This window comes from Chiroxiphia lanceolata, chromosome 6, assembly GCF_009829145.1.
Source record: "Chiroxiphia lanceolata isolate bChiLan1 chromosome 6, bChiLan1.pri, whole genome shotgun sequence".
NCBI lineage: Eukaryota > Metazoa > Chordata > Aves > Passeriformes > Pipridae > Chiroxiphia > Chiroxiphia lanceolata.
Window position 1 is genome coordinate 55,555,794 of NC_045642.1, and position 27,518 is coordinate 55,583,311.

Here is a 27,518-nt window from a genome sequence, read left to right on the forward strand (position 1 = left end):
CTGCCCCGCGGAGCCGGGCTAAACAGATTATTCAACTCCCTTTCACTGCAGGCGATATGAAGCTGGATAATGCTTTTGTCAGGGGGGGATTATTTGTCTAGAGAGAAAGAAGGGATTAGCGCTTTGCTCAGAGCTCCCTCCCCGCTTCTCCGGGGAGCCCCATTCATCCTGCCCGCCCCGACGGGACGGGCCACGCCTTGGCGGAGACCCCCGATCCAAGGGCTCTGCCCCGGCCCCCAGGTTGGGACAGGCGGCGGAGGGGGCGGCCGGAGAGGTAGCCTGCAGTGAGGGCTGCGTGCTCCGGGGGCAGCCATCGAGTACCTGTGTCTCGACTTCTCGATGAGGAAGAGCTCGCTCCGTCCTGCCGCCCGCACCCACTACACGTAAAATTAAGCACGGGGGAGAAAGGAGGGGGAAGTTTTTTGGACGAGTGAAAGGCGGGATCACTTCCGAAAAGTGCTTTACCTCTGCTGCTCCCTGAGGCTTTCGTGTTTTTTTTTTACCTTCCCCCCTCCTTTTTTTTTTTTTTTTCCCCCGTGTCTTTCTTCCCTCCTGAACTGACTTCGCTGGTAGCTTTTTCCTCCTTGCGCTCACCCCGGAGGAGGAGGAGAAGGAGGAGGGAAAAAACAACCCACCAACCCAGCCACTAAACCCACCCAGCAGTGGATGGGGGGAGGCAGGAGGCTCGCAGTGCGGGTTCCTGGCCAGCGGGCGGTGGGAGCCCCCTCGCTCGGCGAGCTGATGGCCGGCGGCGGGGGATCAGGGCGCTGCCGGCCCCGCGCACCCAGCGCAGCGGCGGCCCCGGCCACGGCCCCGGCGCCGGTGGGGCGCTGAGGGGTCCTCGCCCGCGCTCGCTCGTCAGGCAAGGTGCGCTGAGGGGGATAAAACGGGAGGGAGAGAGGTGGAGAGTGGCAGAGAGAGGCAGGGAGGCTGGTGGGTCTGCCCGGCTGCTGGCTACCTCACCCGGGCGGCGCATCCTGGCAGATGACGGAGTAACTCACCCGCGCCTGGCTTTTTTTTCCCTTTTTTTTCCCCTTCTTTTTTTTTTAAGGGGTGGGAGGTGTTTGTATTTTATCCTTTTTTTTTTTTTTTTTTTTTCCTCCCTCTGTGTGCTTGTGTGTATACAAATACATCGCCTCCGCTCAGGGAGCCGGATATTTCCAATCCCAAACTATGGCTTTTCAAAAATCGCCCGATGCCTCCAATGCCACGAGGAAAAACCCCAGCCTCTTGGAAATAGGAGCCTTGTGTTTGGATTCGGAGATCATCTTCGGCTTCACCAGCCACCTCCTGCGGAGGAAAGCCAAGGTAAGGGGACCTTGCCGCGGTCCCGGGGAGCTGCGGCCCGGGAGAGGGTCGTGGGGTCGTGCTGCCTGCCCTGTTCTTGGCCGGCTCACGGGAAGGGGATGGCAAACTTGGCGGTGCGAAGTTGCAGGCGGCGGTGCCGGGCACGTTTCAGCACCACGAACAGTCCTGGCGGCTCCGCGCACCGGCGCGGGGGTACCGCGCTGCCGGCCCGCTCCCGGGGCTCCCCGAGGACACTGCGGCGCCTTATGTGACCCCAGTTTCAGATGGGAAGCGGGGGCACTGCGTCCCGCTGTTTCCAGGAAGGTTTTTTTTACTAAGAAAAGGAGGTGGCTCAGCCCCGCAGCGCGGCTCAGCCCAGCGCCGGTCGGGGAGCCCACCCCTTTACCCCCCGCCCCGTCCAACCCGGGACTCGGAGCCGCGGGAGGGTTTAGCAGCCGTTGTTTGGGCACGGGACATTTCGGAGCAAGTTCCCGTAGACCAGCATTGCTCCGAGCAGGCGGGAGAAGGGAGCCGGGGCGCACTGCCGGCGTGCTTGTGTCTGTGTCAGTCCCGCTTCCCCAAGAGGAGCTCACGGCACCCCTCGGGCAACAGCTCGCGCCCTCGTCTTCTGCTCCCCATCCAAACTTTTTTAGGGAGGTCCGGACGGGCGGGGGGCAGCATCCGTAGTGGATGGGGGGCTCTGCCCGCGGTGCCAGGGCACGTACCCTTGGGCATAGCGGGGGGGAGAGGGTGCTTCACACACGTGCTCGGGAGAGCCAGAAAAGTTTAAGCGGCGGCGAAGGGCGCTTCTTGGGGAGGATTATCCCCCTCCCCCGTATATATATATATATGCATTTCCCCACTCTTTGTGCTCGGCGCTGCTCACTCTGCCGCAGACCCTTTCCCGCGGTTCAGTGCCAGCAGCGCCCACCCGCGAGTGGGGAAAGGGCCGAGGAGCTGCCTTGGCATCACCAGGGGAAGCCGCCGCCGTCACCCGGCGCGGCCCCGCGGGGCTCCCTCTCCAAGTCCATCTCCGTTCTTGTCCCGGGCGGGACCGGAGGCTCCGCTGTGCGGCCGCGCGGTGCCAGCAGGTGGCACTCTGGTCACAGGGACGGCGCTGAGCCCCGCGGGTCCGGGCACGTCCCGGCCCGGCCACCGGGACCGGCACTGGGGGGGATGTCGTGACAGACAGCGGCGAGTATTCCTCTCTCGGGGAAGAAAAAATGCTAAAAAAGGAGAAAAGTGCTAAATATATGAGCCGGAGCGGCAGCCAAGTAGACAACTAGCTGCGGGAACGTTAATTTCTCCATTTGTCAGGTCAATTTTCGCGTGTAGGAGCATCCCGTCGCGCCCGCCGAGCGGCTGGGGAGCTGGCTCCGCGGGGGCTGTGCCCCGCGGCACTGCGCATCTGCCCGCAGAGGGGGGGTACCGCACCCCAACCCGCGCAGGAGAACAGCAGCCGCGGGGTGGAGCGGGGGAAACCCTCGCCCCCACTGGCAGCTGGTCCGCACCCACAGCACCTCTTTCGTGTCCCCGCGCTCCGCAGCGGGACCCGCACCCCCTGCCTGACCCTTTTTTGCGCACTCTTGAGGAACTTGGGTGTTGGAGTGTGAAGAGGGCAACGATTTATGTCACATCGGTTTTGGGACTATCCCGTAGGGTCACTACGAAATGGTATCTTTCTCTCCCCGCCGTTATCCCAAACCTAAACCCAAATCCCAGCCCGCCCCGCTTACCCCACCCCACCCGCCCCCGCCCAGCCCAGCCCAGCCCAGCCCCTCCTCCCTTGCCCTCCGAGCACTTTTCCAGCTTTTTTGCCGACGTGCTCCCGTGCTCTGGGTCCTTCCCCGTGCTGCCGTGGGGAGTTCACTCCGCCTCCCTCTCCCATCCCAAACTTCACTCCCTTCTCAACATGGGAGGCAACATCACCTAGAGCGACCGAGCGGGCGGCGGGGAACCGGCGCGATCACTGTTGGCACCCCCGACCCCCGCCCGGCCATGGGCGCCCCGGGCCGGCCGCGCCGCCGGGCACCGCGCCGCCCGCATTAGCGCAGCGGGGCACGGGAGCATCCCCCGCTACCATGATCGCGGCCGCCGGCAGGAAGGGTCTGGGACCTGAGCCCCGGGCGCCGGGGGTAAGTTGTGACAACATTCCCCGCAGCTGACCTTTTTTTTTTTAATTTATTTTTCCTTTTTTTTTCCTTCACCCCTTTTTTTTTTTTTTCTTTTTTTTTCTTTTTCCCCCCGCGAGGTGGGTGGGGGGAGCCGCGTTGCCTCCGCGTCCCGCGTTGCTGAGCTGTGCTGTCTCCGCAGGTGGCGGAGGGGAGCGCGGCGCGGGAGCTCTCCCCGAGGAAGAGGCCGGGGGCCGAGGAGGAGCGCTGCGCCAGCCGCCCGCCGCCCGAGGGCGCGGGGGCCGCCGCGGGGGCCGAGCAGCGGCCACTGGAGCGGGCGGCGGCCGGGGGCTGGTGCCGGAGCTGCCAGGCGCAGCTGGCCGAGCTGAGGAGACAGGCAGCCCGGCTCGCTGCCGGCGGCTGCCCGCCCAACGCCCCGCCGGTAAGTCCGCCGGGGGTCACGGGGGGTGCGGGACCCGCGGGAGCCTGGCCCTGGCCCGGCCCGGGGTCAGAGGTACGTCCCTATGGATTTGGGAGGGGAGTGTGACGGCAAAGGGGGTGATTTGCAACCCAGGACGGTTCTCCAGAAGTTCAAGGATTTCCCGTCCCGGACTTTGTCAAAAAGCGAAACTGTGCGGCTGGGCTCTCACTGACTGCCAGAAACAGTTAAAAATAAAATAGGGAGTTTGGGAAGCGGAGGGAGAGAGCTGAGGAGTGGCTGTGCGGGAGCCGTTCGGGACGCGCCCTCGGAACCGCCTCGGAGCCCGGGGGAGCTCCTCGTACCGCTCCGCAGGACCCTGTGCCGCCCAGCCTTGCTGACACCGCCCCGGGGATGCCGGCTCGGTGCTGCGACTGGGCTTTGCTTTCATCCTTCCTAAGAGGAGCTGCCGGTGGCAGCGGTTCAGCTCCTCCTTCCGAGGAGCCCATAAAGTGCAGATGAGAATCACGCACTCATGGTTGTGGCTCTGGAGGAAACTTTGAGTGGGATGATTTTGCTGTGCTTTCACCCTCTGAGTGCTTGAATGTGCCTGCCTGGCTGATGGGCTCACTCCTGTCCTTAATGTCCCTCACGCAAGCACTGGCTGTGTCATTTCCCTTCAGTTTGTGCTCCACGATGGTATTTCAAATCTGGTAGGGAACGGAGAAAGTGCATGAGGGTGCCAGAGGTTTCTTCTAACACAGGTGCAGTTTCATTTGTATATATTGTAACTGTCTGCACAGTTTTTCCTTTCCGAGTTTGTTTTCTGTATATCAAAGGCCTTTATTATCCTTGTCCTTTTTCCTTTAGTCAGAACAGGTGAAGCAAAGCTTTTGAAAGGTGGTACAGGTGAAAAAATACTGAGTCTTGTCTAGACATCTGAAGAGATCACGTGGACCAGCTGATGGGGCAAATGCAACAGAAGACCCTGAGATTCTGTTTCAGGACACACAAAACGTGTGTTGGGGTTTTGATAACATTTGGAAGTAATGTATTGTTTTCTAAACAATGCTTATCTGGATGTTTGCAAGAATGGGGGGGAGGGTCTGAAGAGGAAGCCAAACCCTACTGACCTTCGTTTTCATTCAAAGAGTTCCTGTATGATCTACAGAATTCCCATTGAATCTAAATATAGTTTTGTTTGGAAGTGCATTGTGGAGCAGTGTCCGAATGCATGGTGAGGTTTGCATTTTCAGGCAGGATCCAAAACCCTTTGAAATCAACAGGAGTCTCCCTATTGACTTGCTGGGTTTGGAGTGGGCTCTTACTTCTGTGATGTAAAAGGTCATGTATCTTATATCATTGGATTCAGGACTGCTGGACCTTTTGTTTTCTGGATTGCTGCAAGTGGTGGAAAGAAGTTTAATTTCCCTTGTGAAGTGCCTGCGATAGGCTGTTTCAGTGAGGAGCACAGAAACCCCTGTTCCCATTGTTGGGGTGGGACTGCCATAAAGAATTGTGTCCTATCTGGGAATGGATCTCTACCATGGGAAAAAAAAAGTTGCCAGTGCAGGAGAGTCTGGGGCCCTCAGCCAGGTGTTCAGATGAGGAGACCTGTGAGCAAAGGCCTGTTTGTGTGGTCTCCTTCCTGCAAGTCTCAGGGGACTTCCCTGATAAGCACTTGATGATGGGTAAATTGATCCCCTTTTTCTGCAGGGTTTCAAAGCATGCCTAGGAATGTAAAAAAGTAGTAGTCATCACAGTGTCAGAACCTCCACAGACCTGAGCACAAAGTAACAGATACCTGGAGTTTACTCATTGTGTAGCATACAGTAGTGTTTGATGTTTGAAATTTTTTAAAAGCTACATTCTCTGACGCTTGTGTGACCTGCAGCCTAATTGCAAGCTCAGACCCCCCCCTAACCCTGGTGTAGTGAGCAGCTCCTCAGGAAGGAAGATGCAATAAACAGTCATACTTACTGCCTTCTGAGCGTGAAGTAGGTTAGCGGGAGATAACAGTCAGGGGTTTGGCTACTCAGCTGCTGTGAATTGGCCTTGCAGTGGGAATCTGATGCAATATGTTGGCAGGGTGAGCACTGTGCAATGTTTGTGCCAGAAAGGCAGCTTGCTCGATTTCCACCCCCCTCCCTTTCTTGTTTAATTATATAACAAGACATCTGAAAAAGCAGCTTCTCTTTTACAGAGTTTCATGCCCATACAATGCAAGTCCAAAGTTTCTTGTAAGCTCTTCTGATGCACTGTCAAACTAAGCAACTACTGGATGAGTAAACACCAGAAGGCTACTGCTTGGAGCATGCTACTCTCAAAGGATTTACCTCCTTTGCCATAATAATTAAGAGATCTTTCAGCACAGATTCAGAAAGATTTCCACACCTGGTTGAAAACCCTTTGGAAAGGTGGGTGGGTGCCTCAGAGATGAAAGAAGGGCTAGTTTCCTGCTGTTGATATCTTTCCTGATGAAAGAGAGGAGGTGTATTCTCATGCGTGGGGCAGCTGACAAGGGATTGAATTCACATTAGAATAAAAAGCCAACGTACTGTTTGCAGTCTGCAGGGATAACAAATCTAATTGCTTGAGAGGGCTATGATTCATACAGTTTATGTGTTGCTGTCCTTTCAATTAGACGTATTTAAAATATATAAATAATTTAAAGTTTCGGTGCTCAGATGATGTGCATTGATTACAGAATACTGTTAGTTGTTTGTGTCTCTTCAAAGTCCTCCAAATCTCTGTGGACAGCTGATAAAAAGATATACCTCTTTGCTTATGTTAAAACTCTTTTAGCAGTCTCTCAAGTACAAGATTTATTGCACCCTACACTCTCAATTCCCTTCGTTTTACTGCTGCTGCCTTTACAGTTTGCCACCACAGTGAGGCCTGTATGTGAATCAAAACGTGATTTTCATCAAGCGTGAATGGAAACGAGCAAAGTTTAATTTGAAATTATTCCAGATTAGCATTTTGGTATTGCAGTATCAGCATCAGTTGTCAGGTCATGTACTGAACTAATGGAGGGGAAAAAGAAGGTGCCTTGGTTTATCCCTAATTAAAAGTTTTGCAGGCTGTGTCCCTGGGGAGTTGGTAATGGGTTACAGGATCTCCTACTGCCAGAGTTCTGGCTGGAGTGGAGAGCAGGTTGCTGTGCCTGGAAGTTGTTGCTGTTGGCAGCTGTGGGACAATCCACGGGAAATGAGTTGGTGGTCTGTGTCTCACTCCCAGTTGGCAAATAGCCTTGTCACAAAACCACCACAACAATTACCGCTAATTGGCATCACTGTTGGCAGTTTCACAGGAGAGGCTAAGGACTGAATGGGATGTAGATTAAATTAGTAATAATAATACTTAGCACCTAAAATCTTCACAGTGCTTCACAAATGCTAATTAGTCAATTTGTGTGATGCCCCTGTTAGGTAAAACCCAAACATGCTGTTTCAAAAGACGTGTATGTCAGAGCAAGGTGTGTGTCTCCAAAAGGAAGGGGACAGGCAGGGACTGTTCAACATGAGGGATGTGCTCCTGTAGCTACGCTGCTGGAAGTGAACTCTGTACTGCCTCTGGTGAAGGCAATAGCCTTAAGGATATGCAGCTACTGTAAAATGATTTTATCTAATCCCTTTTGAGCAGAGGAAGAAAGCTCTCATGGTGTGAGACATGCACACATGGATGCAACTACATCCACAGAAGGGTTTCATCCCGGTGTAAATATTTTGGTTATAGAAAAGTAATAATTGTACCAGCTATACTGGAATAAAAGAATTTTTTAATCAGTACTGAAAGGAGGCCAAGACCAGTGGAAATTTGGAAGTGATTAACTTTGTTCTCAAAGCCTAGCCATGATTAGCTTTGATGGTTGCGTTTCTCCCAACCCAGGGATTCAGACACCCTTGTCCCCATCTACCCTCATTCCCAACTCTGCCAATCTGAGAAGTTTATATTGTACCTAATGCCAGTGCAGGTGGGTGTCAGAGGCAACATTAAGTGGGGCAGAAACATTCATATTATATTGTAGCTTAAGTTCAGGAAGTTCTTGCTGTCTTAGTTTTTAAGAGCTTCTCTTCTTCCCAATTTTGTTGTTTTTTCTTTTTGTCCCCATTGCATTCTCTGTACTGCAAGTTACATGAGATACAACCACTGGATGGTTTCCAAGGGCCTGAAGGACAAAGAAGCGTGTGGCTCTTTGCCGCTGGTGGGGTTTGCAATGTTTCTTCTCCAGTACCTAAAAACCCCTGTATTCCCAGTTGGCCAGGTAAACTGTGGCTGGATACAAAGGAGCATGCTGCCAGTCCTGGTCTGCAGGGAGTCTCAGTGACCAGGACAGGTCATGCCTTGGTTGCTAACAAACCATGAATCATTTGAGAGAGCTAAGCAAGTCTTAGCCTGCTGTATCCTAGTCAAGGCTCAGTGTTACACGAGCTAGAGTCTGGGGAAACCCAGCTTCTCCAGGAAAAAAAAGGGAGGACAGCAGTGGCTTTAGACATGCTGTTTATATGGATGTGTCTTACTGTGCAAACGCTGGATTGAACTCCCATCACTCCTTTTAATCAAAGTGATGGTCTCTTGGTGGCACACCTATATGTGCTGCTGATCGCATCACCTGAAGGGGGGATCAAGAACAAAGTTTTGGGAGGGGCATACTCTTTCCTGTGGGTTTCTCCTGTGTGCTAAATAACCCCCACGTTTCCAAGAGCAGCTGAAAGAGGGTTTGGTAGGATGGATGTTCACTGTGTTTGTTTTCCCCATCCTTCTGCATTAATCCCAGCTGTGCCCTCCTTGTCCCAGAAGACTCCATCTTCTCTGCTGCTGCACAGCCACAGTAAGATAGTACTTTGACATCTATCTTCTGCCAAACAACTAATAACATGTGGGTCCTGCCCAGTTTCTCTCAATGCCAGTTTGTGGAAGTTGTAGGAACTTGCTCTGAGCCTTCTACCTCAATTTCAGGTCATTTGACAGGTTCAAAAGCTGTTAAGAAGGGCTGGCAGCAAGGAGGATGGAAAGGAGGGTGATGAAGCTGTTCTTATTGCTTTGGAAAACCAGGCCAAGGGGATAGGTATTGAATTGAAGACTGTGGTCTTAATGTGTGAGAGTCAGGTATGCTTTGCTATACCCACTGTGGCCACCCTGATGGCATGGTATCAGCAGGAGTAATGCCAAGGAGAGCTTGTGTGATCCCTGGCTGCCAGTACCTGTCTCCTCACTGTGGTGTGCACTGTTGGATGCTCCAGAAACTTGTGCTGCATGTGGGCCTGGGAGAGGGCTCTATGTCCTCACTGTTTGTCTGCAGGCTCATGCTTCCCTAAAAGAGAAAGGATTCAGAGCATATGGGGACTTCTTGCAGCATTTGATGTGCATGGGAACTAGGTCTGAGCTTTTGGAAGCAATCTCTTCCTTCACTGAGTTTTCCTTCCTGTGCACATTATTTTCTATTAATGTATCAGTCCTTACTATTGGGTGGTGTGGTCACCTGGAGTTTTGAAGTCACGATGGTGAGACTGCTGGGTCTTGGATAAGTTTGGGGTCCTTTTACTTATGGGATCTTTTTATTTTCATGGGATGTCTTTCTGCAACTGGGTTGATACAGATAAGGGGAATTGAGTGGGAGAGCTATCTTTTACAGATTGCTCTCTAGAGGAATCCAATTTTCACAGCTCTTTACAAGCACTAAATGCACCTCAAAATGTTCTATATTTAACATTTCGAAAATGTGTAAGTGGAAAAGTAATGTCTTAGTTAATAAATATGAAACTACGGGGCATTTTTTTTTTAGGATGCACACTTAATATTTAATTTTGTGAGAGAGACTCTTGGCTATGGAGTGCTTCAGGCAATGATCTCAGATGTGGATTTCAGGTACGTGTGCAGTCTAATAACAGGGTTAGTGACAGCACAGTGTCAAACGTGTTGACATGAGCAGTTCCCTTGTTTCAGTCAGTGCAGTAGTCCCCATGTGATATGATAGGCTGTGGAAACTAATTGTAATGAGTTTGTTTTAGACATTTAGGATTTTCAAGCATACCCTTTTAAAATACAGGTGAGTGGGATTATCTTGCAGTTCAGAAGCTGGAGGCAAGAGACTAAGAGACCTTCTCACTAGGGGAGTAAGAGATTGCACAATTAGCTCAAGGTACTGTGGTCTCCTGGGTAGCTGAGGGTAATTAGTATTGCTCTGGCTCTTTCTCTGGCTAATTCCTTCAGCACCCTGCCCTATTAGGAAAAAGGTAGGAAACACATATACCATTTCAAAATCCCAGGGGGTGGAAAAGAGCATCTGCTCCTAACATCTGAGGTTACTTTGAACCTGTTGAAATATGTAGTAGCTGCTTTATTGTTTTTGCCAAGGGTTTCCACCTACAGTGATCCCAACTTCTGACTTGTTAACAGTGAGGTTGTTGGAGGCAGTAGTCATCCTGCTCTTCCCTGGCTCACAGCACCTGATAGTGGCTGCTGCTCTAGGCCCGGCACTGTAGGGTATAAGAGTGGGAATGACTGAAATCAGGTTTTTTTCCCCAAGACCAGGATCACCTGCCATATTCAGTTGCTGTGTCTCCTGCTGCTCACGTACCCCACTATGGCTGCCCTCTGTGGGCCTGAGTTGTACTTCTCACAGTGACAATGCTGATGTAGAGAAAAGCTAATCAGTCCCTGGGTTTTCAGCTGGCAGATGAACATTTTTTTTTTTTTGTGAAAAGTGAGCAGAGATTTTGCTTCACTCTGGTTAGATGAGAAGAATCTATCTGGAAGCATGTTCATGACTTATGGAAGATTTTTCCATGCCAGTGCTGTTGCCTTTCTCAAGATCGGATTACTTTCAGGAACTACATCTATTTGGATATTGCTCATACTGTGTATGGCCAGGCAGCTGTCCAGTTGGGAGTATTGTATCTGCTTTTTATTATTTACTGGAAATCAATGAAATTTAATTTGTCTGGATTTGTCTCCTTGTCCTCTGACTTCAGACCTGCAGCACTGGAATAACTATTTTGTATTTACGTGTCCAGCATATCCCCAAATGGAAGACACCATCAGGAAGGTGGGAGTCTTGTCTGTTGCTGGCTGTACTTGCGATCAGGAACTGTCTGACTTCTCAAATGAGTGTCTGCTAATTTTGTACAGATGAGTGGTTTATGGGAGAAAGGTTGCACCTTATTTCCAGAAGAATCATGCTTCCTGCTCCCTCTATTAACTGGAGGAATTGTGTCCCATTGCAGGGATGCAAGACCTGAGTTAATCTCTAGATCTGTCACTGACTTTGTGAATTTGGGCAAGCTGCTTAATAATCTTGTGCTTAGTTTCTCCTTTGCTCAGCAAAGAGAAAATGCTTCCATCTTTTGTCCATTTCCAGTAAAAACATTTTTTTTTTTTTTTTTATGGTGGAGACTCTCTTCCTTGTATAGGATTGAGCCCCGTCAACTGCTGTTCTCAGTAGAGCTGACTGCTCCTATAATATGTATAATAAGGAAGAATATATAACACAGGGACACAGAAAACAGGAGGCTCTGTGACTGGCAAATGAACTTTAAGGTTGGGTGTAGGGGAGGGGGTTCTGGGACTAGGGTCACTGCAACAGCAGAAACAGCAAACAAAGCCAGGGACTTCAGATAAACAATGAAGACAGTAACAGGTAGTCCTGAAAATCTGCCACTTCACCAGGAGGGGAGTGGTGAGGCTTTGGGAGCGGTCTGAAGATGCTGTGGTGTGTGTCCAGTTGGAGCTTTATTAAGTAGCAGGTATCAGATCAGCTCAGGTAGCAAGGATTAGAACTGTGCTGATGGTATCTAAAAAGGGTGTATCTGTGTACTGTGCTGTGCCTCCCTGTGATGAAACTGGAAAGCTGCCTTGTGGAAATATGGTGTGGCCTTGTAAACTGAAAACTCTTCAGTGGCTTCAGTCCCTAATATTGCTGTTGAAGTTTATGCCAAAGTGTATTACTTACTAGTTTTTAATTAAAAACATTTTATTTTTAAGTGGAAAGAAAGGTAAATTTTATAGGGGAACCTGAGAACAAAGCTTCAAATTGTTATTTCAGTCGTTTAGAATATGGTGGGAATATGTCACTTTGCAGGAGTAATGTGTTCTTCTCTAGGATAAATTAAAGTGAATGTAAAACTTTGGTGTATAGTTCTTTGGACTGAATCCTTTGCTTTGAAGTTGTGTGAACTTTTAAGATGTAGTTGGCAGATGTTCATTTTCATGCTGGAGAAAGAATGTTTAATGTAAATATATCCACCTATTTTAGGCAGCATAATGCCATTGTTGCGTGTTTGTTTTATCTCTAAGAATCTGACTGCTCTATACATCACTCTAAAGTGCAGTGAATCAGTGAAATCTCAGCACTTGCTCACAAAAAGAGGCTTAGGTGAGTACAACTATCCTTCTTTGAGTCAAGTCTTAAAATTCTTCTTTGATCAGCGTTCCTGGAGTTTGGCAAGCCACTCCAAGTTTTGGCTGGGGCTGGGCTGGCCTTACCATGTGTCAATACCTGTGCAGGATTGGTTGGAACACTGGACAGCTCTGGGGAAATGATCAGTTTTCATTTAGCTCTTACCAGATCTTCCCTGGATGTTGCTGAGGGATTTTACGCTGTTGGTTGAACAGAACGGGAAACCCTCTCTACAAAACTGAAATGCGATACTTCTGGCAAGGTTGGGCATTGACTGGCTTTCAGTATGAATGGCAAAAGCGAGGCATTAGTCCTAGTTCTCACAGCATTCAAAAGGTTATGTTTATATGTGTTTCCTGTTTTACTGCAATTTACCATTTGTTACAATGTGGTTTGTGTCGCTGTCTGTGTGTATATATTGATCAGTGCTGATTATACTATAAATGGGCAGCATTTGACTTTGTGGTTTAAGTCATTTGGGAAGTCAGATGTACTCAGTTTGTATTGTACTCTCTTTTTTGTGTGTTGTTCTCACTGTATTGTATGTTGTATCGTGCATTTACTCCTTTTGGCATTGCTACTTTTCTCTTGGATCTGAGTACAGCAGTTTCCTACAGTTTGCATGTAGCTTTATCAAGTAAAAATTTGTTTTCAGTGGTTTCCTGCTGCATTTGCATCTTATGTGGCTCCTGAGCAGTTCAGGGGTGGTAGCTATGCCCAGGTTACATCGTGGGGCCCTCAGCAGAGTGATACTCTGAGTGTGTTGGAGGAGATGAGACTGGTGAAGTGATTGAGATCAATTGCACTACGCTGGGTTGGTGGCACATGTCCAGTTCCCACCCCAAAATAGGGCAGCAGTTGCCATCCCCAGACCGTGAGCTGTCTCCAGGGACTCTGTGGAATGTGACAGTCTTTACAACTGTTAGAAACTTGAAGACAAACAAGTGCCTTATACGATCAGGAAATCTGGCCACCCTTGTTTCAATTGCTTTACTACTTTTGAGTCATCTGTTGATGGTTTCTCTAGTGCTTGTTGTGGAATGGTGAAAGCACTCTGCTCTTTTTCTTGGTAGCTGTTGGGTCCTCTTTGAGGACCTCTTTTTGGCCCTGGACAAAACATGCTGATGTCGCCACAACCCCCCTCTTTAACACCAAATTGCCTAATGTGGAGTGTTAAAGGAAATGCTTGTACTTACTTCCCGACTGCAGCCAGTCTATATGACTAATGGCATGGTTCCTAGGGGGGTTTAGTGGCTGAGAGGAAAACCCTATCAATGTGCTCTGTCATTTGTGGAATGCTTGGTAGACATTAGTGTGGAAGTGGCTCCAGGTGCCAAGGTGACTGCCAGGCCTGGGTGACCAGTCGCCAGCCCAGACTGGGAACATCCCACATGGCCTGTTTTCATACAAATAAATGATTTTCAACTGCAAATAGCAAAAATTGGACAGATCTGGTTTCTGTTCAGCAGGGGAAGCTTGACTAATTATGCCAGAGCACCTGACATCCAAGTGATCGAAGGAAGGGTGGGGAGGTAGTTGAGTGAGTTGATCCATGGCATCCAGGACAAGGAGGGTTTTGCTTCTCATGTGGTGAGTGTGCTTAGGACGATTTTGAAGAGTATGCCATTGTCTGCCAGTATTGGATTGTGTGTTGTGTTGGCAGAGCAGCAGAGTTGTTTAGAGTTTTGGCCTGGATTTAGTAAAAGTGATCACTGAGCATTAGGAAAAGAGATATTTGCTGAGTTGGGTATTATTTGAGAAGCATTAGCCATGTTGTAATAATGAATCACTTTTGTGCTGAACACACGTACATGTGTTTGTACAGAGACCTGGTTGCCCCACTGTGAGAACAAGAGCACCGGCAACAGAGAGGAAACTGAGTTGAACCTCTGATGTGACCATCACATAATCCCCACATATGTGCCATAACACTGTCCGTGTCATCAGGAAGAGTGTGTTCCCATACTGCTGCCTGGCCCTGGGCCATCTGGTCCTGAGGAAGCACTCATTAATGATGAGAAACAAATTTGCTCTACAAAATGTGGCCTTTGTAGGATGGAGGTGAGTGTCTTTGCCTCTGTCATTGCTGGGTGATGCTGGTTCTACTTTTCTAGTCAGTGAGTAGAAGGTAGAAGGGCTGGTTTGTCCCAAATACCCTTTTTAGAAGAGGTGCCTTAGCTGTAATATGACCTACAGGTGCTGCAGAGCTTTTGTAAACTGTCTTGAAAACTATTCCGTGGGTGAAACACAGGCCTGTAACTATTTTGCCTGTAGCTTGAAATACAAAGTTTAAACCCAGAATCTGCAGTTAAAATGTTCAGGTGTTAGTGTAACTTGTGTAACTGTAAACTGTGAACTATTTTTCTGTCTTTCTCTGAAGATTTTGTTGCCAAGACAGGCAAATACATTTGACATTCTTCCAACAAGCTCTCACAAGGGTAATTTTGTGTGGATGATTGAGTGACATGGAAACACTGTAAGATATTGTCCTTTTGTGGGTTTTAGAAATAGAAGATACAGTTGAAGTAATTTATAATATGCATAGAATCTCAGCAGTCTGCTGAGATAGCTTCCTTCAGCAATTACCTGTAAGAATAAAGTAAAAAGCATCTATTATTGATATTCACATTCCACATACGAAGAAATATTTCTTCTGATATTGTTAGTTTTTTATTTGTAGGCTCCAAAGGAGTGTAGAGTAAGACAAATGTGTTCAAGGAAGAAAAATATATGAGTTAATATATTAAGTTTACATATTTTTCGTTTGATGGATATATAGTTTTTAATTACACCTTCATGTCTTGCATTGGGATCCCCGGGGGCCCTTTCTGAATTTCATACTTGTCCTCTTATACACAAGAGATGCTTTAACCTGCCACCTCATGCAGTCTTACTGCTGCTTGACTGACCTCTGGTGAAGTTAGTTGTTATTCAAGTTTAAAATCTGAGACCTCCACAAAGAACCAAATTATTAGAAAAATATTTGTGTGATTGAGAGAGTTTCTCATCCTGACATGTTGTGAAACACAGGCTGTGAATGGATTTCTCTGATTTTCATGTGGAAGGGTGGACTTTGTGCTCAGTGTTTGCTCAGTTGATCATCAGCAGCAACACCCTGGCCTCAGCCTTACTGGCTCCCTGAGGGCAGTTTGGCAGTGGAAAGTAGTCATGTCTTTGGTAACAACCCTTTGGGGAGCAATGACTGGGTTCAGGGAAGAGTATTTTCAGCAATATTTCATCCTGAATCTGCCTGTTCATCTCTCTGCTTCTGTCTCCAGTTACATATGATGCTGGATTTTCATTTCAGAACAGTTTGCATCGTGGTTCTTTTATTGACAGTGGAATCAAAAATGTGTTAACAGGTGGAAAATGAAGCCTGTTGGCTCTTGTAGTTTCAGTTGATTTACAAGGGTGAAATGAAGAGGAAGCCAGACTTCAGAACTGGGTCAATGTCTGTATTCCAAATCCATCTCTCTGTGTAGGTATCATTACCTCTGTCTGCTTTTTTTTTTCCAGCACATCCTCTTCATTTTTCTGTTCAGTGAGAACATAATAACCTGTTTATGTGTATGTGTGTGGAAATAGTGCCAGGATCTGTTTGTTGCAACTAAGACATAGCTTATTGAAGAGGCAGAAAACCCAAGCTGGTAATATTCAGGCTGTTCAAAAGAAACTTGCTTTGCGACTGAGTAAGCGTGAACATTCAGGCACAACTTGAGCCCCCTTTCTCAGATTTGTGCTGTGTGTCCTTTTATTATTCTGGTCATGGCTACTCATAAGCACACACAGCTCAGGAGCAAAATAGCTCTGATATGTGCTGTAAGAATTTAGTTGGGTTTCAGCTTCTTATTGACAAGACTTTTGATGACATGAAAGATGTGTTATACACAGGGCTGGCTTTTCTGACTCACCCTGAGTTTTTCACTGAGCATTTCATTCCTGTCAGAGGGCTTGGCTTTTGTAGGATTGGGTGCAATCAGAGAGAGTAGAGTAGATAGTTAAAGAACTGCAATGCAGAAAAAAGACTTAACCCTGGGAAGTGAACACAAATGAGAACAAAAAGGCATTGTCCTCTGAGGTGGTACACTAGAAGATCACTACTTTTCTGTTTTCTTTTTGTAGTTTCTATTTGAATTTCTCTCAATAGAATCATAGAATATCCTGAATTGGAAGGGACCCACAAGGATCCTCAAAGTCCAACTCCTGGCCCTGCACAGGACCACATCAAGAGTCACACCACACTAGTCCAGGCTCGATCTGATTTTTCTTTCATCTTGCCACTGGAAGAACAGTCCTCTTTGCTAATGTTGGAAAATACTCCATGGCATTCCCTACTTTCTAGAGGCTGTGCTTGTACTTTCTTTGGGAAAGCTTCACTAAATATAATGGAATAGAAATGGTTCACTTGCTGCTAAAGGAGGGAGCTGAAAAATGTCTATGATGGTTCAATTAGAAAAAATGTAAATCCACTGTGTGAAAAATGTACTTCTTTCTGTACCTGAACAGGATTCCTGAAGTCTGTGCAGGAGCAAAGAGTTAAGGTAATCCTGATTTTACAGAGGAGTTAGTTAATCCAGGAGTTCTGTAGCTCAGCTGAGTACAATACAGGAGTGACATCAGTGAGAGATTAGAATAAGCTTTGTTATCTTCAAAGGCTGTTTACTTAATGGTTGGAGAACCACCGTGTTTGTAGGTAGAGGTAGGAAATGTCCTGGGGCAGGTAGGATCTGATAACATTACACAGAGCAGTAGTGTTTCTCCTCAAGCATCCCTGCATTGCTCTGTGCTTCTCCCAACCTGCTGGCTGCTACTGCTTTTGTGTACACCATCCCTACCGAGGTCTTTAAGAGACTGCCAAGGTAATTTTGGATGCTAACCACTGAACCCAAGCTGTATCCTTAGCTTTTGCGTTATTTTTCCCATGTCCTACTGACTTTGGCACTATATGGGGTAATTATATGGAGAGTCTGTAACCTCTGGCTTGTTTTTTCATTGTTTGCCTATAATTTTTTCCAAATAATTTTCAGGGGAGATGTGCTTAGAGGTTGGCTTCTGGAGGCCTACCCTGAGTTATTATGTCTATCTGTGGGACAGTGGGGAGGGAAGGGAGAAGGGAATGGAGCAGAGTGTGCTGTGTCTCAGTGCTGGGCTATCAGCAGCCTGTCCTGCTGCATGATGTGATGGGTACAGGGCCCATGTCATCCTGCAGCCTCTGCTGGGAAACACACCCTGCCAGGGGAGTGAGTCCATCTGATAAATATTCCCACCTGACACTCAAATAGTGTAACAACCCGAGGAATCAGCTTCTACCAATCCTGGAACAATATCACTTGTATTTTTCTTACATATATACATCTATAAGTTTTCCTTAAAACATTGGTTAAAGATATTTTAAAAATCTCAGAGTTAAGTTCTGAGGATAGTTACCTATCCTTGGGTATTTCAGCTATTGCTTGTTGTCACATGGAAGACAATCTGAGTTTGGGTTTTTGGAGGATTTCTGTGCAGCTCTTGGGTATTTTCTGCAGAGTTCCTTTTGACAGCAGTGAAGGTACTTCTGATCTCCAGTAAAAGGACAACTTGATTTGCAGATTTATAAATAAAAGCTGCTTAATTTAGAGACCACTGAGATACATGTCCCATATGCAAATACTTAGCCATTTTTCTTTTTTCTCATGAAAACGTTCCTGTAAAAGTGGTCTTGAAAGCAAACTTTTGCCTCATTGGCATTTTTTAAAAGACAAAACACAGATGCAGTGTTCCAGGCAGATATATTTTTGTTCTCAGCTGTTTTGAATGCTAATTTGATCCTAAGTCTTTGTTCAATCCAGTCCTATGTCATTAATGACTCTGGGGTAAGTAGGTATGCAGAGCTGGAGGAAATCCTGTTTTATATGCTCCTATTCTAGGAGAGCCTCAGAAAGACTAACAATAATGCTTCTTGGTGAGGTAATGGGTAAACATAGTAAGAAATAAAACGTGCTTATTCCTTACTGAAGCAGAAAAATAGCTTATGAAGCATAATGTTGTCTTTGATAAGTGTAGATAATCTGACCTGCTTCAGTCTGTGGATTAAGACATTAACTGGGAAAGGTGAAACGACTTCTCGTAAAGAACCAGTCCCTCTGGTTGTAAAAGAGGTGTCAGCAAATGTTAACGAGAATTAAAAAGAAGCAGGAGACCAGTCATAACCCAGCAGAGTCACTTGAAAGGCTCGCCGTGCCTTCAGCGGTCAGTTAATTCCCACCTGAGCTGGAGGGTTGCGTTGCTCAGTTCAGTGTTACGTGACTCCCATGTGGGCACTGCTTCCAGTCAAGGGGGTGGGTGGTGCACAGCAAAGCTCTGGTGGAGCCTTGGTTTTGTATGTGCCCTCTTCATGGTCCTTCCAAGATGCTGTGGGAAAAGAAAATAGGAGCGTCCGCCAGCTTTTCCTTCCATCTGCTGAATGAGTGAAGTTTAGTAGAAGTATTTGTTTTCAAGAGGAACCAGGTTTCTTGCAGGAATTTCTTCATCAGATTCTTGAGGAAGTTAAGGCTGGATTTAAAGCTTTTGATCTTGGTCGGTAGATGGATAGCAGACAGAAAAACAGGATGGAATTTTGTTGACTTGTCTTTTTTGAGAAGAAAATGTGAAATGGTGTAGTTTTCTGTCAGCCAGCTTCCATAGTAGCATGTGTGAATACAGTGAAACATCTGAACTCCAGCCCACTCACACTGTCTGTGCTGCAGGCTTCCCTTGGGACACAGGGCAATTTAGCTAGCATTACATTTTTAGATAAGCTTACCCCATTTAGCATATGCATTTTGATCAGCATGTGATTACAGACTAGTGAGTTGCATACACATACACCAGAGCCCTCCTGTTGGTGTTCCTTATAATTGCACTGGTTTTATGTGCGTGTTTACTTCAACCATATTTCTAATTCCTCTCTACCTTCATCTTTTTGACTATGAAACAGCAGTGATCCTTTTTCTTTGAGTGAGTAGGCAGAATCATACTCGCGACATACTTTAAGACCACTTAGAAAATATAAACTTATTTAAGTGCCGGTGATTTATCTTGTTTTGTTTTATTTGATTTCTTAAATGTCAGCCACTCTGAACAGTTCCAGGATTTTCCTCCTTTATTTGGGAAGTGTCAGTTGATGAGAAGGCAACTGGTGTGCTGAAAGCATCATTCCCTTAAGAATTTAGTATGTGTTTAGCTGGGAAAAAAAGCCCTGTGACAGTTACCCTTTTGTTTTTGTTTTCTTTTCCCCTGAAAACTTGCCGCCTTGCCCTGCTGGTTTAATGGTGAAAGAATGCTGCAGTGTTGTTTAGCTGTGCAATGCCTTTCAGGTAGTGAGAGGTATCTGAGGAATGAGAGAGATCCCGTGGGAATAACTGGCTGGCACTTGGTTGACCTAAGCTGGCGGGTCTATACATAGCCCTGATTCCTGCCCGCCAGAAGAGCATCTGATGCAGACAAGCTGCTGGGTGTGTGACCCCTTTCGGTACGTGGGGCGTGCGTGGGCATGTGCCTTACTACCCGTTCGGTGGGTGCGGCTGCTTCTAATGCTTCCTGGTCTGCTGTGCTCTTGGAGAAGACTCCTGACTTCAGGAGACCTTGTCCTAGGCGGAGGGAGCTGTTGGACCCGTGATGGCAGGAAGGAACTGGGTTACCTGTGCTTGTCTCTTGTAGAGGAGCCGCTGATCATGGCTCCACTATGCAAAGAGTGCTTCTTGGTGGAGTATTTAGGGGAAGGGAGTGAAGGGGTGAATACACATTTGGCATCACAAGCTTATAAATGTGTTGTGGAAACTGCAAAGGGGAGGTTGCTTGAAGCATCTCCCTCTCCTAGATCCCAGTAACTGTGTTACTGGCTCCAAGAGGGGCCAGTAGGAGGGATGGAAACCATCCATTAACCACTGCTTTCCAGAAACACTCGAGATCAGAGTCTTCTCAGTATGTATCACCTCCTGTGTATCTTGCTTGTTTCAGGTTATGTTGTGATGGCAGTCCTGATCATTATCTCATATTAATTTTCTGGGGTATGATGTATGTGGATACACCTACTGCGCTCAGAGATTTCACTGCAAGATTAGAGACATGTTTAGGAAATTAGTAATGAGAGAAAAACACGTAATTAAAAATGATATCAGTTTGGAAGCTCATCCATCTTCAGCCAGCTTGCTGGAAGAGAAAAGAGTCTTACACAATGCTCAGTGGTGGGAAAATGCATTTGGCTTTCTACATTTTAAACAGGAAGGAACTATTTAAATGACAGACTTACAATAGTAATTGGGGCATTTACTTGGGAACACTGGACCGCATACTGCAGTTGCATAATGTTGTGGTAAGTCTGTATAAAGTTAAAGCAGATCTCCTTATTTACTTTCTTTTAGTGATACCTTCAGGCATTTTTTAAAAACTTATTTGGACCCTTTATAAAGTAATTGGGTCATTGTACAGAAATACCATTCATATTTTGAGGTACTCAGATTTACCTATGCCAAATGTTGTCTGTAACATTATGAGGATGCACACTTAAAAATTTTTTTCCTGAGATATGCAATTTTATGTGAAATGTCTTAAATTCAGAATCTGCAACAGAGTTTTAGCTCTTCATCCCAAATGACCATTATAAAATTGCCATATGCCTAAAACTGTGCTTAGCACAACTGCAATTGTTCAGACTATGAATTTCCTCCCATTTTATGATGGGATCCTTATTTGAGAATAATTTTATTCTTTAGCAGTAGGAGAAACACCATTTGGTCATATATGGTTCATTATAAAATGCAGTAACTTTTAAGCATTTCAGGCAGTACACATGCTTTATTTGAGTTTTTATGCTATTTTTCATGAATAATTAACAGCACCTTGTCATTTTTGTCATGATATGTCCATAAACTCAATTATCTTTCTCTTTGGTCCAACTTACAAACACATAGAAAACCTAAGCAGATGTCAGAGCAATAACCAGGTGCACGCTGTAGTACTTTGCAAACTTTTAATTGCTGCAGGGATGTTTCCCAGTTAATGGCTCTGTTTATTAAGTGCTCCTATCTGTTGTGTCTTGTTCAGGAGCGTGCCTTATGTATGGTATTTTCAGGCTGAGGCTGGCTGGTTTATCCACTGACAGCCTTGGAACAACCTTACAGAGGGATGTGCTTTTTCAGTTATGATGTCTGTAGCATAGCATAGTTAGCAAAACTGCTAAATTGCTCGTGGTGGAGGGTCCTGTGTAATTTATGATTTTTGATAAAAACATTAGATGCTTTAGAGTTGTGATTTTGAACAGGAGGGCCTAGACCTAGCTGGACCTATGGATGTGACCTGTTTGGATGGAGCTTAAAGCAACCTGGTCTTGTGGAAGGTGTTGCTGCCCATGGCAGGGAAGTTGGAACTGGATGATCTTTTAGGACCTTTGCAATCCAAAGTATCTTATGATCTCTGGGTGGATGCTAATGATGGCTGTTGACCTGTTGAGACATGACAAGTGTTATTATCTGAGGGGATCAACAATCGGTGAGAGGGTATGGGCAAAGTGAGTCACCAAAGACCAGCAGTTCTTGATGGGGTTTTAGCAGGGAGCCATCAGTTGGTGGCCAAGGGACTCCTTGTGTCTGGGAGCTGAAGTCAGCAACTGTGATGGAGAGTGTGGGCAGCTCCCTGGCATTCCCTGTTATGCTTACCCACGGAGAACTGGCCTTCCTTCAGAGGTGTGAGGGGAAGCACAGTCTTGAGAGCCACCTTGGGGTCTGTGCTGTTGTGCCTGAATGGGAAATATGGATACGGTCCAAGACTATCTCATGGATGCTGGCATCTCCCCTTCCCTTTGAAAGCAAGTTGTTAAATGGAAGCATCCTCAGCTACAAAGGAGTTCCTGGGAACTGCTAATGTAGTTTGCTCCCCAAATCATTAAATCCAAAAGATATTCCCTTGTGCATCTCATGAGATACAAAATATAACACAAATTCAAGAAAAGGAATTGCATTCAAGATACAGTGTCACCAGTTGCTCTCTGCTCACTGCCCAGAAGCAATGGCACAGTGGGAAAAGAAGACCCTGGGTTCATGCTGCTGTGCAGACTTGCAGATTTGTACCTAGAACAGGCCAGGGAGCCAGGACTGGGTCTTTTATTAGAGATAATATATATTGATGAATCAATGAGAGAAAATCTCTTCCCAGGAATTAAATAATTGTTTCCTCGATGAAAAGACCCAGCATCTGGCTCTTGTGTCTTATGTATTTTGTCATGTAGATGTGTTTGCTTTGTTCCTGCAGTAACGTTAACTTACTAATGTATAAGCTGTTTCCAGGTCAGTGAAAAACTGCATATAAATCTTTATTACGTGTACTTGATTGTCTTTAACTCTTTATAAGATATAATTAGTGTCCAGTAATCATATTGTGGTGCTGTTTCTCTGATTACACTGGTAGTTAGTGTGTAGTGCAATTCTGGTTTTATAGACTGGAGCTAATGTTAGCTTGATTAAAATAAAGGTTAAACATCGGCCTGTGGTGTTGGCCGGTTAATTTTCTCACCTTTCTGCTGCCCAGTTTCATTGCCTCCTGCACTTCTGAGATGTGACTGCCAGCCCCCAAGTGGCTTCTGACTAAAAAGCCACAATCTTTAATATGTGGTGCTTCATGTTGAAGTGGGGCCACTTTCAGTAATGCTGTCTGTGATGGGAGAGAAGAAGTGGATTGTGGCAGGTCTTCAAGGACAGTGACTTGGCGAAGCACTAATGCCTAGAAATGTTTTGATCCTATTGTAATGAATAGCTGCTAGTTCCTGTTGTTGTTTCTGTTTTGATTGAGTGCCCAGCTGGTGTGTGGTGCAGATAGGATGTTGGGGCAGGGAAAGGAAGTAACTGTCGAGAGTGCATCTCCCTTAGGAAAGAAGGAATGTGGAGGCATGGTAGAATTGGGGTTTAAATAGCACTTATTTTTCCTTGGTTTTCATAGTGCACTGACCATATGCAATTTTCCACATGCTGGGTAATGGAAAGTTGGCCCCAGAGGAGGTTGCTTTGTAAGTCAAGTTTGGGATTATAAAATCAATCACTCTTGGGTCACTGATTGGTGTGGAAGATAGGAATTTCCTATACAGTGTGATAAGTTCATTGGTTTTCTGGCAGTGTGTGTGCAGTGCACTGTTTAGCCAACGATATTCTTTCCTGATTCTGTTGTTAACTCAGGAAAAGCATCAGGTCATTTATAGCTACACCCAAATCACTGGTTTGTTTCTGAGTAGTAAGGGGAGGGTGGAGGGAGTTTAATGTCATGTAGAATCTACATGTGTTTCATGAAGTTTGTTTTCATCTCTTTGAGGCATAATAGCAAAGCTTGGCAGCCACGTGGGAATGGTGAAGATTGATTGCACTTGGTGTTAAGCATCTCACATCTTTGAGTTTATATCAACACAAGCCTTCTTCCAGCAGCAGCATCTGGCTCATTGGCAAGATCTGTGGACAGTTGTTCTGATCGCTGTGGAGATGCCTCTGGCTGTCATGTGGCTGCTGCCTTGGCCGTGCTGCTTTGTTATTCTAGCTGGTCCTGTTTTCATTTATTTATTTTTTGGCTTACCTTTGATTCTGATGAGTTTCTCCTGAGATTATAGTCTTGAATAAATCTTGCCTAACTTTTTCATGCAGGGACTTCCATGAGATGCTGGTGTTAAGTTATTTCAGTGACTATTTGCTGATGGGGCTTGGAGCAGTAACATCCCAGCCTGTGCCTTGTGTGCAGGTTTTCCCTGTGAATCATAGCATCAGTCACGTGGAGAAAAAACACACATCTTTGAGGATATCCTGCATAATAGGTTTCTCTGAGACTAGAGCTGCAAGTGTACATCAAATATTAATAGTACACAGTCAGTGCCTGGGATGGTGTGGAGAGTCCTGGAATCAGCCACTTGGATTTTTCAAGTTGGCCACTGGGAGTAGAGTTTCTGGCCCAGCTGATATGTACTTGCATAGGAGCAAAGAATAATGTGTATTGGCTCTGAATTTACATTAGCTCAGGTGCTGTCCCTACCTGTTTGATTGTATGTTTTTTTTATTCATACACCTTGTACTTTAAAAATGTGATTTTTTTTCTTCTTCCCCCTGCCCCCCCCTCCAAGTATTGTGGCTTTGGAAGACATGTAGGCTTAAATAAAAGTGCTTCTTAAAATACAAAAGCATCTACTTTCGTTAAAGAAGCCTATCAGGATCACTACTTCTGGTGATTGAAATTAGCAGAGCTGTGATGTGCAGGAGGCTGGAGAAGATGGTTATCTTCCCTGGCCTTTAATGATCTGTAGAACTGCTTTAGTGATGTCCACAACGGGAACTGTTTGACAAGCTGTCAGATTTTATAAGGATATTATCAAGGCATGATTACACTCACTTTACTGGTTATAAGTGTGTATTTATATCTGTAATAATAATACTAAGACAACTTGGGTGGTGGGGTTTTTTTTAATGATTTACTGCAAATTTGACACACAAGTTACTTCCACAAAACTTCACTTTGAAAAGAAAGGGGAAATTAACACACTAAAATGTAACTTAATTAATCATCTAATAACTGCAAACATGCATTTTGTGGGCATTTTCTGAAGTGGAAAGACAAGTTGGTGAAAGAGTTCACTGCTAATTTGAAATTAGGAACAGGGATGCTTCAATTAAGATGGGGATATAATGACTTGACTTTCAGTATGAATGTTGCCATGGATTTCCTTAGGTCTCAGGTCCCTCTCTGGGGCTGTAATTTCTGTTCTTAAAAGAACCCTTTCTTCCTCTGTACTTGGCCTTTTCCAGCAGGTGATGAGGCAGCTTCTTTTCCAAGGTCTCAGAACACAAAAATTAAAATAAAAACATCCTTTTATGTAGTACCTTCAATTGAACGGAAGCATTAATGTACCCTATGATGTTAGGCATTGTCTACATTTGTGGAATTTCTATAGAGGCAGCGTTAGATACAGTAAATGTTTAAGGGCCCTGTTAAGTGTGACTGGTAGGACAAGCTAGAGCCTTTCATCTCTTAGTTGCTGTTTTTAATAGGATCTGGCTTGAAGGGTTTTGAAAGTTGTTGCCAGGTGTTTGATTGCTTCTGTGTCTCAGGAGATAAGGCTTGTTTTGTGTATGTGCACTTGTGAGGAGTTTGCAGAGATATTTTTGCCAGTCATCTGTGGGTATGTCTACATGTGTGTTAGTTACAGGCAGATACAAGCTCACTTTGCTCATGGGTTTAATATGTTTATATCCTGTGCCTTAGCAGAGTTTACAAACCCTATTAACATGGGTTTTGAGATGCTTTGAGCATGGGTAGAGTGGGTTTTTGTCTGCCTGTGGGCATAGCCCTATCGATTTATGTTTGTAGAAGGAAAACCTTAGGCAAAGGGAGTTGCTCCTCTTGGATTATGCTATCCCTTTGGATGGTGGGAGGTTGCACAGCTTGCAGTTTTCACAGGACCACCGCAGGGCTTCTTAGCATAAGGGTTACAGGTGGGTATTGATCACCAGACTGTTGTTGTTCTGCTCACACAAATGTGATTTGCTGGGCTGATAAAGGCAATTCCTACTCGTTATTTAGGTTGCATAGAAAATGCACAATGCCTTTTGGTGCCCAGCCGGGCATTTTAAGGATTCAGGGATGAATATATGCTTTGTTGTCAACAACGCAGTACAACCACTGAAAGGCCTGTTACAAGACAGTATGATCAAAGGATAGCAGCCAACTTACAAAAAGTGGTATTAGGGAAAACCAAAGTACTCTCATGCAAAGCGATTGATTGATCTGACATAGGACAGCTAGGAAACAGTAGGTTTGTAGGTAGGATTATCTAATACTGCTCAGGTAATGGCTACTGAAGGCCAACAGTCTCAGCAAACACAGCAGGAGTATCTGCTCCTAATACAATCCTGTTCTTGCTATGAGGCCGACATGACCTGGCAGTGTGTGCTTGCAGCCCAGAAAGCCAACTGTATCCTGGGCTGCATCCAAAGCAATGTGGGAAGCAGGTCAAGGGAGGTGATTGTTTCCCTCTACTCTGCTCTCATGAAACCCCACCTGGAGCACTGTGTCCAGTTCTGGGGTCCCCAGTGTAAGAAGGATGTGGACTTGGAGCGAGTTCAGAGGAGGCCATGAAGATGATCAGAGGGCTGGAACACCTCTCTTCTGAAGACAGACTGAGAGAGTTGGGGCTGTTCAGCCTTCAGGTACTGGAAGGCCACAGTTAGGTCACCACAAAGCCTTTTCCAGGCTGAACAACCCCAATTTTCCTAACCCTTCCTCTTAGGAGAGGTGCACCATCCCTCTCATCATCTTAGTGGCCTCTTCCGGACTCACTTCAACAGGTCCATGTCCCTCCTGGCTTTCTGGGCTGTGAGTGCCCATGGCCAGCTTGTGTCCAGCCTCTCATCCACCAGCACCCACAAGTCCTTCTCAGTAGGGCTGCTCTCAGTCTCTTCAGCCTCCAGCCTGTGTTGATACTGGGGGTTGCCCTGACCCAGGTGCACCATCCTGTGCTTGGTTTTGTTAAACCTCTTGAGATTCCCATGGGCCCACTTCCTGATCTTGTCCAGGTCCCTCTGGATGGCATCCCACCCCTCAGGTTTATCAACAGCATCACTTGGCTTGGTACCACCTGCAAATTTGCTGAGGCTGCACTTGATCCCTTTATGTCATTAATGAATATATTAAATAACAATGGTCCCAATACAGACCCCTGAGGGACACCACTTGTCACTGATGTCCATCAAGATGGAGAGGGAGGAGTGGCTGGACTTGCACCATCAAATTTAGGCATCTCATTTGTATTCCAAAGCTATCCCTCGAACTTGTAGGGAATGAAATCTAACAATGCTATACTTTGTATCTCTAAGGGAAGATTGAAGTAAACTATATATGTTGTGTAGTTAATGATAAAGAAAGTTTTGGGTATGGTAGTGATGGGCTATGAGAATTTGACAAAAGAATAATTATTCAAGGTGTATAGACGGTCACAATTAAGACAAGAAGTATGGAATTTAATATAGGAATGATGCAAATTGGAAAACTTGCTGCAAGCGAAATAGTATAGGTTACTGAATAGTCATCTAAGGAGAGCAGTATTTTGAAGTCTTGTATTCCTTGTCTGTGGCACTTGGACCCAAGCAACAAGTCTGTCTACAGATGTGCTACCCATGTTTCCAAAACTAGGATCATAAGAACATAGGGCTGGGAAAGGATCTTCAGATCTTTAAAAAGTAGTCCAGCTTCCTCCACTGAAATGGGTCATCCTATCTCTAGGTCACCTCCCACTGATGCTTTTTACTTGCTCTTCAGA

General features: G+C 46.0%; 1 protein-coding gene across 1 annotated transcript in view; it reads left to right on the forward strand.

Moving 5' to 3' along the window:
* The first annotated feature begins 3,355 nt into the window (after window positions 1-3,355).
* KIF26A (kinesin family member 26A) overlaps window positions 3,356-27,518 on the forward strand; it is a 99,815-nt gene continuing 75,652 nt past the window's right edge. Inside the window, exons 1-2 of the mRNA XM_032691870.1 lie at window positions 3,356-3,422; window positions 3,601-3,840. Coding sequence (XP_032547761.1) covers window positions 3,369-3,422; window positions 3,601-3,840 — 294 coding nt within the window. The 5' untranslated portion in view covers window positions 3,356-3,368. The remainder of the gene's footprint in view (window positions 3,423-3,600; window positions 3,841-27,518) is intronic.